Consider the following 18,691-nt stretch of genomic DNA (forward strand, 5'->3'; position numbering starts at 1 on the left):
CTGACTAAATACCCTTAGCTTCTTGTGTCTTACTATGTGGGTATGTTTTCCAGGTACTGTATCACTCCCACATATTTGTTCTGAGCCTTACAAGCTTTTTTTCCCATTTTAAAGTATAGAACTGCGGATGTGAATCCAGCCAGAGCCTCCGTCTTTTGGCATATTAAGACTCCTACATAATACCGACATGTCAGTATATTGATGGATGATACCCACTTGCTGTCAGCTATGATATTATAGTTGGGCCCACATTTGGTTGGTTAGCCATCACAACCCAACAGTCCTTTGCCAACATTACTGGTTTCAAGTCACAGTTCTTCATTCTGTAAGTCTGACTTATATTCTTTGCTCCAACATGTATGACCCTGATTTTCCACTGTTAAAATTACATATTTTAAATTAGTTTATCTCACCCAGCAGTTTAAATTGCTTTACAGAAGTAATCTGTTCTTATTACTTACAATGTCAACAACATTTGTGCCAGCAGCAGGCTTTACTAGCAATTATTTTATACTTCCTCACAGGTGATTAATAAATATATTGAATAGCTTAGGCCTGGTGAACAGACTCCTGCAAGAGCACACTAGAAACTCCTCCATTATGATAATTACCTAATTATAACACACTAATTTCGAAACTACTTTAAATGTTCTAAACTGCTACTGTACAGTGGTAAGCTTCAATCACAATGTTGTGTTATTTCATTCCCATTGCTTGAGAATGTCAAGCTCTTTCATGACAGTATATTTATCTCTGTCAATAAAGATTGCTGTACTATTAAAAGCATACATTTTATTGTCCCTTAGACTTCCTAAATACTGCTTCATCTTGATGCTACAGTCTACAGATAATATTTTCCTTTTTTACTGACTCATGAGAAGCCTTCAGAACATCACATGCAGCACCATAAGGGAGATTAGCATGATTTGCCTATTTGGTGCCAGCTACTTTGTAGTCTTCTACCTTTGTCTGCTACCAACATGTTCCTGTCTGCTAAGCACTGGCAAAGATTTTTTCCGCATTGGAGAATATTGTCCTCATTGTTCAGTCTCTGGTAAGAATTGCAGTGTTAAGATGTGGCCAAAAAAGGAGGAATCACCTTTGCTGGTACTTAGACTTTGCATTGAAACATGGGATCAATCAAACTCACACAAATGTCAGTTCATGTCCACGAGTTTCATTGTTTCATTTTGTATCATACCACAGAATAGGTTCAATTAAAAACAAAGTTAAGAACTTAGGAATCAAGCAGGCATTGAAGACTAGTTTCAAGACATTGATAAAAAGTCTTAAAAATTCCTGAATCTTTCTAATGACGCAAGGGGAGATATATAAGCAAATGTATAAATATGTATAAACATACAGAATCTACTTCTTCTTCCTCCCTCCCACGAAGAGATTGTTTATATGCAGCTTTATTCTGCGAGTTCTTTAAACTTTTGTGCTGGTTTAACTGAAAGCGAGTTAATTTTCTTCACACAATTAGAAATTATTCTATTTCATAGCTAGCACAGTTGTTCAGATTTAGTTTGAAAACAAGAAGATAATACTCCAGGAGAGAGTTAATACTTTTCTTCAAGTAACTTTCCAGCGTCTTAGAGTTGAAACAAAGAGAACATAAGAGTTTACTGATATCTTAGTTGTTGTCTGGGAGCCAAGGTCTGTTCTGAGTTCTCTGCCCACATGTGTAAGACAGCAAGGAAGGGGGGCAGGGGTGGGGCAGAGCTTGACTGACATCCAGGGTGATCAGTGAGAATATTCCATCCCATTAGCATCATGCTTCATTTTTGAGGAGAGCTGGGTTTTCTAGCTTGTGAGATCAGTTCCAGTTCTGCATGGTTCTGGTTGAGTTCTGTTCAGGAGTTCCTCTAGTTCAGCCTTTGCCATCCTGATGTTTCACAGTGGCCTCTGGGCCTTTCTGTCTTGTTGGTCTTTTTTTGTTCTCTCCCTGTGATCAGCTGTTCCGGACCAGGGTGCTCTCTCTCTTTGCAGGACTGGCTGCTTGGCAAGGATGGAGTTTGTGAGGAACTGCATTGAGTACCACTTATTTTATATTTTATTTTTATTTTATGTATATCAGTAGTAGTATAATATTAGTATTATTTTGTTATTTTATCAAATTGTTTTTATCTCAGTCCTTGAGTTTCTCCCTTCCCTTTCAATTCTCTCCCCTCCTTGGGCGTGTGGCAGCTGTGGAAGACGGAGTGACCATACAGATATCATGGTTTTGATTGTTAGCTGAGGTTAAACCATGACAACTTTGGATTTTAATTTGATCTTTCATTGGAAATATTGCTCTATCCAGTTATTGCCAAATCAATAATTCATTTTATTTCATTTCAATGAGAATCACTTACACTGATATTTCTATTTTAAAATAAGCTATAAATTAAAACAGAAAATCTACGTGCAAGGTAGGACAAAAAGAGAGCAGTCAAAACAAAGTTAGTGACAGGTTCATAATCAAAGCCTCTCTCTCCACTGAGAAATAAACACTTGTGAGAATTCTCAGTGTGTTTTACAGTCTTAACGGCTGTTAGGTCTCCCTTGATTGACCCTGAATAAAATCTAACTGGGGGTGACAAAAAAATATGTCCATCAACTTTGCTCATGCATTACAACATAAAAATTGACTGGAGTCATTGACTACAGGTAGCAATGAGCAAAACTACACAAGATAAATACTCTGGTTTGTGGATACTCATTCACTCCACTTTCGTCTGCCACCTTGATTTTTAGATTGGGCATTCATGGATAAAAAGTAGGTGATCTGAAAAAATCGTGTGTGTCTTTTAAAAGACAGTATCGTGTTACGTTACTCCCTTCACAGAAATTTATGTTACATGGTGTTAGACCATGGGCTAAGCTTAATGTAACACAATGCATTAAAAACTGCACATCATGATTGTAATGTGTGTCAGAACAATGAATTGTTATATCTCATATATCTTCATTTGTAGGTAGGGGACCCATGGAAATCATTCACAAAGGGATATATTCTCCTTTTGATGCATGCACATAAATCCCTTTTTCTCTCACTACTTCCAGCTCTTCACCTAATGCTTGGCCTGAGCTAGGAAAAACTACTTTTAATAAAAGCCTCAAGTTAGCTAAAAAAGGTTTGAATTGTAGCTTAGCATTTATTATGGGCACAATTTAACCCTCAAAACTGTAGGAGAGGGCTGTTTTGTAACCTGCACTCCCCAGCAGTGTCATATTTGAGGAATCACCATTTCCGCCTTCTCTACCCAGGGTAAATTGTACTGTCACCATAACTTTGCTGAAGATGAGTATGTTTTCTTCTGATGTTATACCTCCAAATCATAGTGGGCTACTTCCTTTTCATAGAAGCAGAGATGAAATAAGAATCTGTCCTGGTGTTGTTTGGGGAAGATACAAAGAAAGACATGGAAACAGACTTTGTCCTTGATCCTTTTCAGCTTCTGCCTGATGTCTCCTTCCTCCTTCATCCAAACTCCCAAAACAACTGAGCCTCTTCTGTAAAAAAACACAGCACCCCCCATATTCAGCGTGTAGGTATCTCACAAACTCTGGTGCAGCAACCCATTTAATCCTTGTCCCATTCTATGGCCTGTGCTACTTGCTTGTGTTTGTGACATTGAACAACTCTCTAAGCATTTTGGGGTGAATATTTTTGGAAGATCATTCTGACCAGTGATGATCACCTGATAAGAAAGTGAGTCAAGAGGTCTGTACTGCAAGGAACACTCATACTATGTTGTATGCTTACTACCAGAGAAAATCATCCTTGTGCACTTAAATTATGCCTAGCTTTGTGCTGGCCAGCTGTACAGAGGTTAATTTTATCTACTGAATGTATTTAAAAAATTAAAGAGACACTGCTAACTTTTATTCAAAATCTAACCTTATTTATGTCATACACTTCAGGGAGGCTGAAATACAAGTTGCTTTTAATACCAGAGAAAAAAAATCAAAGACTAAATAATTTCCACATTCTGTTTTATCATAAATGAAAATGAAATTATATTCAAATTGCACAGATGGTTTTGATGGATAAACAAAATACTATAAAAGCTCATTGAGCATTTACTTATTAAAGTAATGGTCTCAGTCTTCAGCTGAAGCAAATGTACATTTGGCATGGCTATGTCCATGGGTTTTTCAAGCTGTCTAAATCAACTGGTAATGGACGAGATGATGGAAACTGCCACTGGGCCACCGCCACTGGACTTCAGAGGTGACTGTATCTCTTTCTGTAAGGTACATTGTTACTTCGACGGCACAGGTGGAAGTGGCATAATACCTCTTATTCAAACAACAGTGGTTGACAAACATATTGACTCTGCAGTGCAAACGAACTAGTGGTGTAACAACACAAAACAGCTCCACTGCAAGGGCCATGTTATTTCAGAAATATTCTTACTAAAGCCAAGGAAATTAATTTAAAATGGAGGAAGAGAAATGGTGAGAGTACAGGATTAATGAGACTTACTATTTGCACATATTAGAAGTTGTGTGTCTCTTAAGGGTAGTCTTTAACTGAGAGATGTGTTAACTGGGAATTGCTAATATCAGAAGGATTTGTGGCATACTGCCATGCTTTTGATTCTGTCTGCTCTTTCGTTGTGACAAGGCATATGTCTGGTATTAACTTCTTAAGCTTGTCTTTCACAATGAATACTATGAGTTGCAGGAAGTGCTTTGAAGCCTGCTGTGCTCTCTTGCACATGAATTGGGTGCACTGTGAACATTTCAGATTAAACATCTATTATGTAATTGTCTACATGTGCAGGGATCTGAGTTCGTCAGGCTGATTAGCTGCCTCCACTTCTGTGTTCTTCAGTGCAATGGGAGTGAGCAGTAATCACCATGTGTGCTCTTATCCAGAAGAAATACACAAGACTTAGCCAGAATTTTTTATACAGAAGGCATAGTACATTGGCAGTGACACACGTGTTCAAGTAAACTTGTGCAAAACATGTAACAAACTACCTTGGAAATATTCCTTATATGGAGCCAAATGAAAGCTGAGATGGTCAGATGACACCAGTCAGAGAAGAGGAAGTAATATCCACAGCAGCTGCGGCTTTACATGTGAGATGCGGGGAAGGAGCAATACAGGAGAACACACGAAGGTACATGTAAAGGTCCCGTGTACTGTGTTAGCATAGCTAGGGCATCAGCAAATTGTGTTTAGGCACCTGCCTCTATTCAACAGTGTGCACACATGACTTAATGCTAATAGATCTTATGAGATCTCTCAACCAGATGTAACACAAGTCAAATGCTGCCAAAATTCTTTGAAGAATCAACAGTTTCTGTACCACCTGAAGATTCACAATCTTCATAACTGAGTGTATTCAACTCTGGTATGACATCAATAATTGACAGGCAAACATATCTACTACTGACTAGGCTAGAAATTGTTTCAAAGGAGATCTTTTTAAAAAAGTTTTAAAACTCCTTTAAATAAAGTAGGAGCGTCTGTCCTGTAAAATATTATACATACTTTCCTTGATATCCAGATCCCTAGAAATAAAATTACAATTTTAAAGAGTGTTAACTTGTAATTTTAGGTACTAATACAAAGATGTATTAATAATTAAGTAGATCACACTTTTAGACACATTTTACAAATACACTTCGGCATCCACCAGTAACACTGTTTTCAAGTTATCATCATATGTGTTTAAGTGTGAACTCAGTTTTGGTATACAATAATCTGTTCAGTTATCTGAATTAGTTGTAAGAAAACAATTGCATTCTACTTCTAAAATTCAGTAGCTAAGCCTAAATACTGTCAGTGATGCGAGTCAGTGTTTCAGGGCTAGAAATAAAACATCTGTAGCACTTGGAAACATGAGTTACTTTTCTTAATATTGTTGCTTCTAGGCAATTTTTATTTTCATACTGCTATTTGTTGTTGGCCTCCTCACTTATGGAACAACTATGTCCAATATAGAAATGACCTCAAAGACTAGCTTTGGAAAAATAATTGTTGTGTAAGTGCACGGTGCTAATGCAACTTCCCTTGCAGTGTTCTGTATTTTCAAAGTGTGTCTTGGAATTGCTTAGAGTACTGTTTCAGCCCCAGTATGGCCTAATATAACTTTCTAAAGTCAGATTAATAAGGTCTGAATGTCTGCAGAAGCAAAGGACAGCATTTTCTCTTGTAGCTGCCAGAATGTTATTTGCTTCCTTCTCCTCCCGATGGTGGGTTTGCATATCAAACACATAATACACCTGTGAACTTGTATCCAGGTCATATTCATTCAGGGTGTTACACAGGCTGCTGATTTTGAGACCTGCATTTCCTGGCAGAGACAACCTGCTGAGCCAAGGCTTTGTTTGGGCTGGCCCATCTTGCAGGTCTCCTCCAGGGCGGCTTGCTGAGGTCAGTAATAGGGGTCACATTTGTCCTCATCTGTGAATTAAGACACAGCCTCATGGACTTCAGCAATCTTGGCCTTCCTTCCCTATGCTGCGTCTGAACGCATCCAATGGTGCCAGCCGTACTCCCACGGCTTTTGGCTAGTGACCTATAACTGGTGCATCACCAAAAGCAACATGACACATGACATCCTCCCTCACAGCCATCTTTTCTTAGGAAATATCAGTCATCGGCAATGTCAAGAGTCATGGCAAGTGACTTACACAGGATGGAAGGATGTGGCACAAAAAAGGTCTCTGCAGACCTTCCTGAACTGTACTCCACCAAAAAAAAAAAAAAAAGCTTCAATTAATAAATCTTTCTTATTTATTTCTGGGGAAATTCAAACACAGATTCCAAGTTTGTTTGTTTGTTTTTTCCCCCTCAAGAATTTGATCCCTTAAATTGTTAGTTACAGCTAAGTATAATCTTGAAGGAAAACAGCCCTTGAACTGTCAGCCAGCTATACCTCTAGGACTGAGCTGCCAGTGCTGCTCTTGCCTATGTTTGTTTCTACCAGTCACCTGACACTGAGGGGACAGAAAAGTTATTTTAGAGATCCTTGGCAGAATGAGACAACATTAAGTTGTAGTTACAAATAGAGCATTTTCTTAACAAACTTTTATTAGTATAGCACAGAGTTAATTATTAGAATGGCACAGGATTTCTACAAGCAGAATCAGTGTAGTATAACTTGTAAGTCACATAATACTGAATTTTATAACACATTTTATGGTTTCTGAACACTCGGACCCTCTACAGACTGGGTTGGATCTTAGTATGTGGTCTGTTGTATCAATATAAACATCATAATCTAGACTCGAAAATCACGTAAAAGCAAGCGAGTCCCTCCCTCAGTCCTCAGAGGAGGCAGACGGTGGTGGGGGGCATCCCTGGCCACCCAGGGGTCCCAGTCTCACTGTCCAGCAGCCGTTCTGGTCCAAGTTCCCCTTTAGGACTTGTAACTGCTCGGTTTTACAGACAGTGCCCTGGGAGCTGTTACCCTTCCTTGTTCTGCATCTGAGGGTGGTCTCGCACTTTTTTGCGTGTGTGCTTGTGAGCTAATGGTGAAAGACACTTGGCGGCCCGAAGACGCCGCAGCCCTGCCCAGGCCGCACCTTGCGCGGCCCGGCCCTCCCTGGTCGCTATGGTGACGACATCCTCCCCCATCCCCCCCTCGCTGCCCGGACGCCTGCAATGTTCCGGGATGGGGGGAGCGCGGGGCCACTCCCCCGCTCCCGGTGGTGAATCCCAGGCTGGCGGTTCGGCGCATGCGCGGGGCTGGGGTGCGCAGTCACGGCGCTGGGCCGTCCCCTCGCAGGCTTCGCCGCTGGGCCCCGGCCCTCGCCGTTGCCCCGCCATGGCCGACCCGCGTCTGAGGCAGATCAAGATCAAGACCGGCGTCGTGAGGCGGTGAGTGCGCCCGGGGTGGGGGAGAGCGCCGCATCTCCCGTCCCGCCGTGCCGAGGTGGCGCGCGCCTTGGCCGTTGAGGAGACGCTGGGGGAACGTTGGGGAAACGTTGGGCGCTGTTTGGGGAGGCCGAGGGCGGTCTTGAGGGGGCGAGCGGAGAGCAGGCCCAGCCCTGCTGCGAGCTCCGCGGCGGCCTCGCTGCCCTGAGCGGAGAGGGGGCCCTGCCGCGGTCCCCGGAGGCTCCGCCAGGCCGGGCGGAGGAGCTGCCGGCGGGGCTTCGTGCGTTGCAGGCCGTGCTGGCTGTGGGGCCGGGGAATTGTTGGCGGTGTTGTTACGCTGGACGGGTGTGCCGGGGTGTGCCGGAGAGCGGCCCTGGCACGAGTTCTGCCATTGCTGCCGCCTTCGTCCCCTCGCGCACCGCCCTCATTAGCAGGCCTTTCTCTCTCCAGACGACAATTAAACGGGAATTTGTTCTGTTTCGTTAGTGATGTTCAGAGCTCAGGGGAATCACGCTGCCCCGTCAGTGTACAGGGCAGTCCCCTTGGATAACATGCCGAGGCATAAAGTCTTACATGTTTTACCAAAATAACTGCTGAATAGGTAATTTCTTAATTGAAAGTTTACACTGCAAAATCGATGGTGCATTCATAATCTGAGTCTCATATTTTACTAACTTTAACACAGTCTTATTTTTAAAGAAAAGCTGCACTTTAACTGCCTGAATCCCTCTTGTTACAACTGTAAACACATGGCTTTGACATTAAATATTTGGTCACAGGGTTTATTAGGGTTACATCCTTCAACTCTGCTGGCTCAGGCAAAGAGAGGAATTAGTATGTGTGCCAGATGAGGATGTTAAGTAGTCCAGTTTCATGCAAACAACTCTATATTATGACTAATAATTTCAGTTAGTAAAAAATTTAACAGGAAGATGGGCACACTTTCTCATGCTTGATTAGCTGTGAAAGACTGGACTTGCAGACTAGAAAAGTAAAATGGATACAGATTTATCACTCGGTTTATGCTAGATAAAGGCACTTCTGAGTTCCTAGGTTCCAAAGATTCTTAAGGACTGCTGTAAGCAAAACATTGATTATATGATTGTAAAGTTCTGTTTCCTGTCACTATGCAGGGCGTGCAAGTCATGAACTTGTGTCTTATTTTTAAGCTAGAAAGCTTTGTGCAGTCTTATTGAGTGGCTTGGTGACTGCCTTTTGCTTTGGGTCCATTTTATGACTTGTGTTGTGGTTAGTGGCTTTGCTGGACAGGAACATTGTAAGTGACCCCTGTCTGTTTTTAAGTGGATGGTGGTTTGGGTCAGTTTTTATAGACAAACTATTCTGAGATATGGGGAAATTAGAATTACTTATCATTTTTTTTCAGTCGCTGTATACTTTTTGTTAGCTAAAAGTATAACTCATTTGTCCAGAGACTACTGAGAAAGTTATTTTATCTAATAAGACACAATTTTACTTTGCAGAATTTGTAATTTGTGGAAGTTTCACTACTGGCTTGTTGCTGCTGTTTGATAGTTTTACTGAGAGAACTATGTGATAATACTGCATAGCTTTTCAGGTGACCATTCCTGAATGATAACTCATCACAAAAGTTACCTGAACAAGCTTTTTCCTCATGCTCATAGACCGGAAAACAGTGAGGAGAAAGTCTTTACTAGGCATTGAACAACTGCGTGGAGACACCAGCAGAGCTAGTGCAGTGTTCACATGTGTTCATGTGAGTGTTTACATGGCTGTACCATGTGGCTATGTCCCCTTGGACCTGGAAGTGGCCTAACGATGCCAGTGTGCCTAATGCAGATAACTGCACATGGACCTTGCTTGATGTCTGTATGCTGCTGTCCGTAATGCTTTTAACTCCAAGATTAGCTTGCATGTTCTTTTTCTTCATTTCTCTGCTTCTGTAGTTTGAATCTCAGAGCGCTGAGAACAAGATATTAAAATGTAGCATCGTGTGTTTGTCCTGTGTAAGCAATTTCTTTACTGTTTAGTGTGGCTTTTCTGTTAACTTGATTCATGGAAATCCATGATATTTTGTTCTAAGCTTGTTGCATCCCAGTTACAAATTAGATTGCTTAAATCCAGTGGATATTAGTTCTGTTACAATGATGCTAACACAGTTCAAGTTATATACAGTCAAAATTAACATACACAAAGTTTCTAATGTTCCTATTTTGTTCTTAATAGTAGCCTTTCCCTGATGTTATACTCACCTTTTTGCTGGCTCTCTATGTCCTAGGTCCACTGGTTCAATTCAGTAGTGGGGAGGGGACAAATTCAAGCAAAGTCATCAGCATCCTAAATCCTTTGTTGAGAGGAGTATGATGTTAATTGCTTTGTACTTCTCAGAGTTTGCATATAGAAATGCATATAAAAAATTCACACATTTCTCTTTCTTGTTTTGCACTCCACATTTTATCTGAATTTACTGCCTATGGTGTGTATTACATGTGTTGAATAATTTTCCTTTGTTATTCTAAAACTGGTTTTACCTGTCTCTCAGGGTTTCATTCCTTTGACCAATATTTGACTATTGGTGACACTAGGGCATTTCAGCATCTTCCTGTGTCTGTTTTCAAGGGCTTTGCTATCATCCCATCCTCCTGCTCTCATAAGATTTGATCATTTATGCTACCTTTTTATTCTAAGTCAGAGAGAACTCATTTTTGTTAGTAAAAAAATCAATACAATAGTGTTATACCACAAGATTGTACAAAGCTGAGCAAAAATGAGAAGAAAGGTAATTCTCAGCTAGTCACAATAGTGCTTACAGTTGAACAAGTAAAAAAAAAAAAATCTCTGGTCTGGCCAAGATAAGTTCAGGCAAAGTCTGACTATTCCTGAGAACTATTTTATGAACCTAATACAAATTCTGTGACCTCTTAAAAACAGTGCTTAATAAGTTACAATATGTTTCAGGAGTACTGTGTAGGTGGGGATTCCTCTGAGCTGAAACAATTGTAATTTGTGACAGGAGAAGGCATGTTGTTGGTCCATGATGGTGTAAACTAACCCAAATGTTAGTGGCTGTTACAACCTCCTCCTCTGTGCCCAGCGCAAGGACCTAGGTGGCCACACATATGTATATTTCAGGGAGGATAGAAAAAAACCCCACTATTTGAAGGATGAGGCCTGTCTGGTCTAGCTCATCACACAACTGTACATGTTTCAGGGCTAGTACAAAGAAAGGGATTACAACATTCAGGGAAATAATACAAATACCATCAACAGGATCCAGGTTTGCTTTTGGAGCATGACTGTGTGAATAGGCAAGTAAACTTAGGTTATGTTTGTTGTGTGGTAACAATAGGCACATCTACAGTTACTCTGCAGCAGCTGGCATACTGTAAGTGAAGGTAGCTTAAAAAAAAAAAAAAAGGCGGAAAGGAGTTATCTTACATTCCCATAGGGGAGATAAAACAGCAGCAGCTCCTACTTCTGTGATGGCAGCATGCAGATACAAGAAAAGGTGGGGCTCTTTCCCACTTCACCCTTCAACTAGAAGCCTAGTTATGCTCTACCACATTGGGTATGCATGTGACTTGAGTCAGGTTAGGAGCATTAACATTGTCCTCTTATTTTGGACTAGAAAAAGTATATTTGTATTTATTCCTAGTGTGTGAGAAGGCTCACATAGAGGCTTATTAAACATGCCATAAAGGGAATGGCTTAACACTTCAATTAATTTTCCTTAGTTTTTTCTGCATCTGCAGTTTAGAAAAGTACGTTGAATTTAGCCTGTAATACTGATTTTCAGGGACATTCAGTGCTCAAGCTATAAGAGTATATGAAAAAAGATAAGGGTCAAGAACCATTAGGAGGTATTGAACTCTTTTTGACATTTTGTCTTTTTTTTAGTAATCTGCTGTAGGACATTATTTTCTCTCATTAGTTATGTAACTCATCATTTTTTTTTTCAAACTAAGAACAAAGCAGCTGTTCTGCTTTGGGGTACTTTTTTAATCTGTATATCATAAATTCTTTGAGTACTGCCCTCAAGAGACTATATATTGTAGGTCGTGGGTACTTTACTTGCCTTCATTTTTCTTACATTGCTATGTGTAAGTGAAAAATTTGAACTCTGAATGGGGAGAACTTTTTGATAGCCAGACTCTTGATGATTGCATAGTTTCATTTGTTTGTCATTCAGAAAAAATAGATTTGATGAGCATGAATAGTAATGTTTGCTGCATTTGTGGCTTATGTCCTATCAAGCAATATTTCTGCTTTAATCCCTTCAAAATAGTCTTTCTCTCAGTAAATCCAAACTTGGACAACCTGCTGGATAGTCACAGAATTGATTAGAAGAAAAACAAAGCAAAACAAAATAAAACCAAAACAGAAAAACTAAAAAAAAAAAATCTTATTCTCATTTCAGATTGCCAATGATTTTTAAAACTACTACAAACAAAGTAAGCTGGGTCGTGTGAAAATAGTACTGACATTTACCCATAGTTTCCATCTGATTAAGTGGAAGTGACACCAGTAGATTAGAATGAGACTAAGACAATTCACATTGCAATTGTGTTAGTTTAACTTTAACAATCTTTTAACAGTCTTGTTTAAATGTGGCTGACATACCATAATTACAAATCTACAAGCCTTGATTATAGAATTTTACATCATGAACCTATGGGGAAAGTGTATTGATTTTTGTGAAGCAGCTCTTTTTTAAAACCACCTTTCTAAAACTATGGAATCTTCCTAAGAGTGTTCTTTTGCCTGTCGCGCTGGTGTTGACACTGTTTTGTTTTGTTTTGTTTTTTTCTTTGTAAAATATCATAATATTGCCAACCAATTTACACTGGTTTTGGTTTTTGTCTTTGTGTGTTTTGGTTTTGTGTTTTTTTGTTGTTGTTGTTTGTTTGTTTTCCCAAGCACAGAAAGTTCTGCAGATGATGTGAAACTCTGTCTATTTTAAATATAAATTTAAACAATTCTTTTGCATTGAATTATTTTACCGGTCAGTTCAGGATACATTTTGTGCAAGTAAAGTATGAAGTATTGCAAAGAATGCAGAGATTCTTTTAACTGTATGGTGACTCTGTTGCTAATTCAAGCACAAAACTAGTTTTTCTTGGTTACTCAAGAAATATGCTATGTCTGGTGGAAATCACAAATTTTTTCAGTCTTCTTTCTGTCCACTATATGAATTATGGTAGCTTTCTTGTTTTTTTTCCCCATTAGCCATCGGCACTAACTCTAATTCTTAGGGTCAATATATTGATAAGAAACTCATGCCTCCTTTCTTTATTCATATAACAATTAGAAGATTGTATGCAACAGCTGCCTGTTAGCTCAGTTAATGGGAAGGGCTGGCATATCTTATACAACACAGGTATTGAGGAATGATGTGCAGAGCTGCTCAGCTATACTGACTCAGCATGATAAAGCAATTTATTGTGTTTACAGTGCATATCCAAGAGCACAGGGATTCAGGAGGGTGAATATGTTGCATGCACTCTTGGATACAAGTTGACTGCATTGAAATTAAATAACCTTTCTTAACTTAGTCACTGTCCCACATAAAAAACTGCTTAATGTGAAATGGCTGAGAAAAGAATGGACCTGCATTTACATAGTGGTGTCTGAGTTAACATCTGTGACACACACAGCCATCAACCCAGATAATTATTTGCAGGATAACTGCAAGTTGACTCTAGTCTCCAGAAATGAAAATACTTGTTTGAAGGAGTTCCTATTTCCCTCTGTTTTTCAATGCATGCTTTATTTTAAACTTCAGGAAAACCAAACAGTACCCACACATATCTTGGAAAGCTGTGAGAAGAGCACAGTAGTTCCTGTAAAAATTACATAGTGTGTTGGTTTGTTTTGTTTGTTTGGTTATTTATTTATATTTTTAATGGTTTTGGTTTCATTTGTTTTACCTTTTGAGCAGACCTAAACACTAGTTCATTTTTAGAAGTATCTCACAGATTTAAATTAGTAATGGTTAGATCTTGGAAGGATTGTTTTCTTTGCATTCCTTCCTCCATCCCATTACTTCTACTAAAGAAAGATCAAAGCCTCTGGTGAAACTCATGATTCTTGCATCTCCTTGTTTTTGTGTCTACAATTATCTTCTGCCCCCTGAGGCAAAACTGTCTTGTGCATGTCCTACTGACAACTGTAATCTACTGATGTCGTCATTTTAATTGGCAAAACAATGTTGCACACCAGGTTTATCACCATAGGTGTCAGTAGCAATGCTACATTAAGGAAAAAGGTTTTTTGGTTTTGTGAGGTTTGTTTTTGGGGTTTGTCTGTGTGTGTATTGTTGGGGGTTTTTGTTTGTTTGGTTTTGTGTCTGGTTTTTTTTTGTTTGTTTTGTTTTTTTTTTTTTTTTTTTCTTTTTGGCAACAACATTTGCAAAACAATGGCTTTGCAACCTTAAATTCCTTAAGCAGTCTATCAAAAGTTTGGAAATACAGTAGTTACAGTTGCTTGACAACCCTATTTTGGTGCCATTGTGCACATGTGTAGTACTGTTTTCTTAGTTTTGATCATATGTACTTTTTTTGTGGCATTCTTACTCATGGCATGGAGCCACATATTCACCTATGTGGATTAAACAGTTACAAATAATCATTTTGTGCTGAATTAGAATGTGGATCTAAGGAAAAACTAAAAAATTACATTAAATTTATGGTAGTGCTTTGTATACAGAGGGTGAGTTACAAGTGGATTGACAACCATAATCCATCCTGGCTTGACTTTAAGTATTATTAAATTATATATATCATATATGTGGAAACCTCATTCAGAATCAGGAGGTACATCACATTTTCGTTAAACTGCATTGTGTCTTCACTGAGGCATTGTGAATTGCCTACACACATAATATGATTGTAATTCTGTTTAATTTTGGCCACTACTGTAACACTTCCAATTGGTTATACCTAGTCGGAATGGGGGGCAGGGAAAGGAGTAAATAGACTCTGCGCCTTTTTTCCCAAACCAGGGTCTTGACTGAAGATGATGACTCGGTTATAGAAGGTAAAATGAAGTGGAGATCTGTGGTAGCTCCAATTGTTGCCATATCAGAGGCCTCATTTCTTGTTCTTCCTTCTCTAAAAGTGTTTCTTAGCATTTACAACTTCTGACTTCTGTCCCATTCCATGCCATGCCCTTCTTTCTTGGAATTTTTGGCACTGCACGGTCTCTTCAGGATGGGCTGATAAACTTTTCATTTCTTTCCAACTCTTCAGCCCATCAGAAATGCTCTTCCAGCTCTCTTGATAGAGTAGCCCTTCTCTTCTTTGCCTTCAACCATCAAAGTTGCTTTTTGCAGCACCTCAGCAAAATCTTGATTCCCCAGCCATCATCACCTTTTGCTTTTTGAGTAGCCCATAATTTAAGAGCTTTCGTCCTGGTTGCATCTATTGGATTCTTCCATTCCTCCTCTTGCCTCCATGCTCCCACTGGTTGCTGGCATTCAGGGATGCCCCAACCAGGGCAAAAAGGGGAACTTCAGTTGTTGCTACGGCAAAGATTTAAAAAATCTGCCTGAATGTATTGCAAATAATGATGTTGAGAGGCAAAGACATAATGTGAAGCCCTGGAGATTCAGAGAAATCTCTAGTAACAGAAATGCTATAAAAATGTTAAAATAAAGTAGTTTTTTACTTGGAATAATTTTCTGACTTCAAAGAAACCCTGCCACTGGTTTTCATAGTGTGCAGAATAGTAATCCATGACAAAAGCCAAGCTTTCAAAGTTAACGTGAAATGTTGTAGTAACTCAGTTCTGTAAGCTGTAGATGCAGAAGAGGCTAAAAATCATGTATAGTTGTGCATGGTTATATCTTGACTGTTAAAAGAGAAATCTTTTATGATGATTTTCTCAAGAAAATGAACACATAAACTTGAAATCCTGTTCAAATCAGAGAGCATTCACTCATGGCTAAGAAAACATGGCAGTTTGTGATAACTGTGTCAAGTATTATATTTCTTTCCTCCTTTCATCTTCCTTTGTTGACTTTTGCTCTTAGGCCCCAGCCTGTAATGTGTGTGTGCTTATGTAGCCTTAGTGAACAAGAATGTAAATAAGTAATTTGCAGTTTTGGACCTGATATTTAAGCTCTGCAAGCAATGATTAGCACAGCGCCAGTGTTACTGCAGTTGTTGAATTACTTGTGCTACAATTGTGCATAATGCTAATACTTACAGTTTATTATACTATAACAAAAAAAGCTGTACCCTGTATAGGTGCACAATTACAGATTTTTAGGTTTGAATCAAGTCAGCATAGATTTTTCATTATCTAGTCAATACATGCTGTCAGCTTTGAGTTTTCTGTGTTCTTAGGCTGAATCCATGGCACATTAGCATATACCATGGTTAACAGTAACATTAATTTTGAAGAGGTGCACGTCCTTTCAATAGTGAAGCTATTCAATAGCAAAATTGAGAAATTCCCTCTCATCTTCTTCAGACCTCCACTGGGCTTGCTCAGTCCAGCCATGGAAGTGTTTCTTGCATTGATTTTCCTAATGCTGGAGAGCAGTCTTTATTTGGTGGCACATAGGTGTCATTCTAGCTCATGTAGAACCTGATTTGTTGGCAGTTGCTGGAGGTTGAGGGAAATATATCAAGAATAGTAGTGTGTGCTTGCTCTGTCCTTGGACCATTTTACCACTTGTATTCTAGGCATCCACTAGTAGTTCCTGCCTGTGACTGTGGTTCAGGAAGATAGAATTTTTGTCTACCTAGTCCATAGCATTTTAATTTCATTATGCATTTGGATAACTCATGTTGTGCATGCTTTTTTCATCTGTCAAACTTCAGATAAACCAGGTGCCCTTCCTATGATCAGAGAGGTAGATCTGCTTGCTACTGCTAATTATGCAAGTACAGGAGATGATGCTACTGTTGATGTATAAGGTGTTGTGGTTTAACCCCAGCCGCAAGTAGAACCATGGCAACTGTTTGGTTACCCTCCCCAAGTGGGATCAGGAAGAGAATCAAAAGGAAAGGGAGAAACACGTGAGTTGAGATAAGAGCAGTTTAGGAAGACAACTACAACAATAATAATAACGAATATATATATAAAAATGTAAAATAAGGCAGCCAAAAGGTAATTGCTTGCAAATACCGATCCCATGCAGCTGATCACAGAAGAGCAGAGAAGAGAGTATCCTGGTCCTGGGTAGCCAATCCTGGAGAGAGCAAAAAGGCAAAAGGCCAAAATGGCAAAAGGCCAAAACCCGAACTAACAAATAACATGGAAGTAATACAGAACTCCTGAATGGACCTAATGAACCATAAGAGCAGACTCCAGCCATATATGGAGCATGATGGTAAAATGGTAGGGAATGTTTCATTGATCAACTGGGATGCCCATCTAGATGCTGTTTTACTATTATTCTCCCTCCTTGCTGCTATGAGCACCTGCACCTGGAAAGCTGAAAAAGTCCTTGGTCTCCTTCGCAACAGCCAAAAGTTCAATAAGTTCTTATATTCTTTTCAAACCAACTCCAAAACACAGTCCAGCTACTGGAAAGAAAATATTAACTGCATCCCATGGAAAAGTTGTGTTATCGCTTTCTTCTCACACTAAATCCAAGACAAAATACCATGCTGGCTCCTAAAAATAAAATATTCTAACTGTTATGAAGAAAATTAACTTGATTCCAGCTAAACCAGCATACCAGGGTAGGAACATATGTACCTTTGTGGACTGGGAAAGGAGGAGGATTTGGTGCTCTTCCGGCAGCAGCCAGAAGTTAAAATAGTCTAAACCATTTTCAGCTTTGCACCCTAAACAAGCTAGGAGTGAAGTCCCTTGAGAAATCAATGTAATGCTTAATTTGGAGGTCTCATTGCCATCTTCCCTTCTCCAGTTCTCTGGTCTCTAATGCTAGTCAAACATTTTGCTGAGCTTGCACAATTTAATTAACCCAGGAGAAAACCCGTCAGCTTTTTTTTCTTACTGTGTTGATTTCCTGCTGTTTTGAATTGGCTTATGGAGATATCATGTAAGCATTAGTGCTGGCAAAGAGGTATGCTGGGTCGAGGGGGAAGACCTCTGTTCAGCAGTGGTCAGTTTTTTGACTACTTGAACCGTCTTGTGTTACTTTGCTCTTCAGCTTGGGGAGCTGAAGTGGGGGAGAGGAAGTGAGCAGAAAAAGATAGATGAGGAAATATTAATAAATATAATGGTATGGAAAAGGTACTTAAGTATCTACTCTTTTTTTTAAATTTATTCTACCTTAAGATTCTCTCAAGCCGTTTGAGCTCATTTGGTTTAGCCTGCAGCTTTTAAGTAATTAAACTGTGTTTTTTACACAGAACATGCAAGTTGTGAAATTGATTGTTAAGTGATGTGACAGTCAAATGTGTAAAAGATTTTAAAAGGGCAGCAGCCACAGCCAGCACCTGACCTATTGTCTGTTAAACATTGATGGTTTAGTTTCATTTTTAAGTGTTAAACAGTCCTTACCTTGATTTCTAAAGGCACATATACCACAGGAAATATCGCTTTAGGGTTGATTTATTTCTTTATACTCTTTCCCTAGTAGTTAACGACTGGCTGGCACTGGAGACAAGGTCTAGAATAATTTAGTCTTATGTTTCTACTTTTTTATTTTGAAAGATTAGGAGAAGCTACTAAAATACTATCATTTTGCTTGGGTTACTTTTTCCCCTTTTTCTAGAGGTGCATATTCTGCTTCAGTGTCCATGAAAAATAACTAAGAAAACCAAGTTTATTGTCAGTAGGTTTAAGCCAGGCATGTGGGAGTCTTCACTTCCATTGAACATTTATGTGAAGTTCTGAAGGCTGAAAAGAGCTACTATAAATGGAGACTTGAAGTATGAGAATAAGCTAATATTAGATTGATGAAGTTGTTTG

At 39.3% G+C, this 18,691-nt stretch overlaps 1 protein-coding gene across 1 annotated transcript in view; it reads left to right on the plus strand.

Moving 5' to 3' along the window:
- Positions 1-7,590: 7,590 nt before the first annotated feature.
- The window catches only part of TBCA (tubulin folding cofactor A), a 33,630-nt gene continuing 22,529 nt past the window's right edge, over positions 7,591-18,691 (plus strand). Inside the window, exon 1 of the mRNA XM_065860702.2 lies at positions 7,591-7,825. Within this exon, the coding sequence (XP_065716774.1) occupies positions 7,620-7,825 (206 nt within the window). The 5' untranslated portion in view covers positions 7,591-7,619. The remainder of the gene's footprint in view (positions 7,826-18,691) is intronic.

Source organism: Patagioenas fasciata, chromosome Z (genome assembly GCF_037038585.1).
Source record: "Patagioenas fasciata isolate bPatFas1 chromosome Z, bPatFas1.hap1, whole genome shotgun sequence".
Lineage (NCBI taxonomy): Eukaryota > Metazoa > Chordata > Aves > Columbiformes > Columbidae > Patagioenas > Patagioenas fasciata.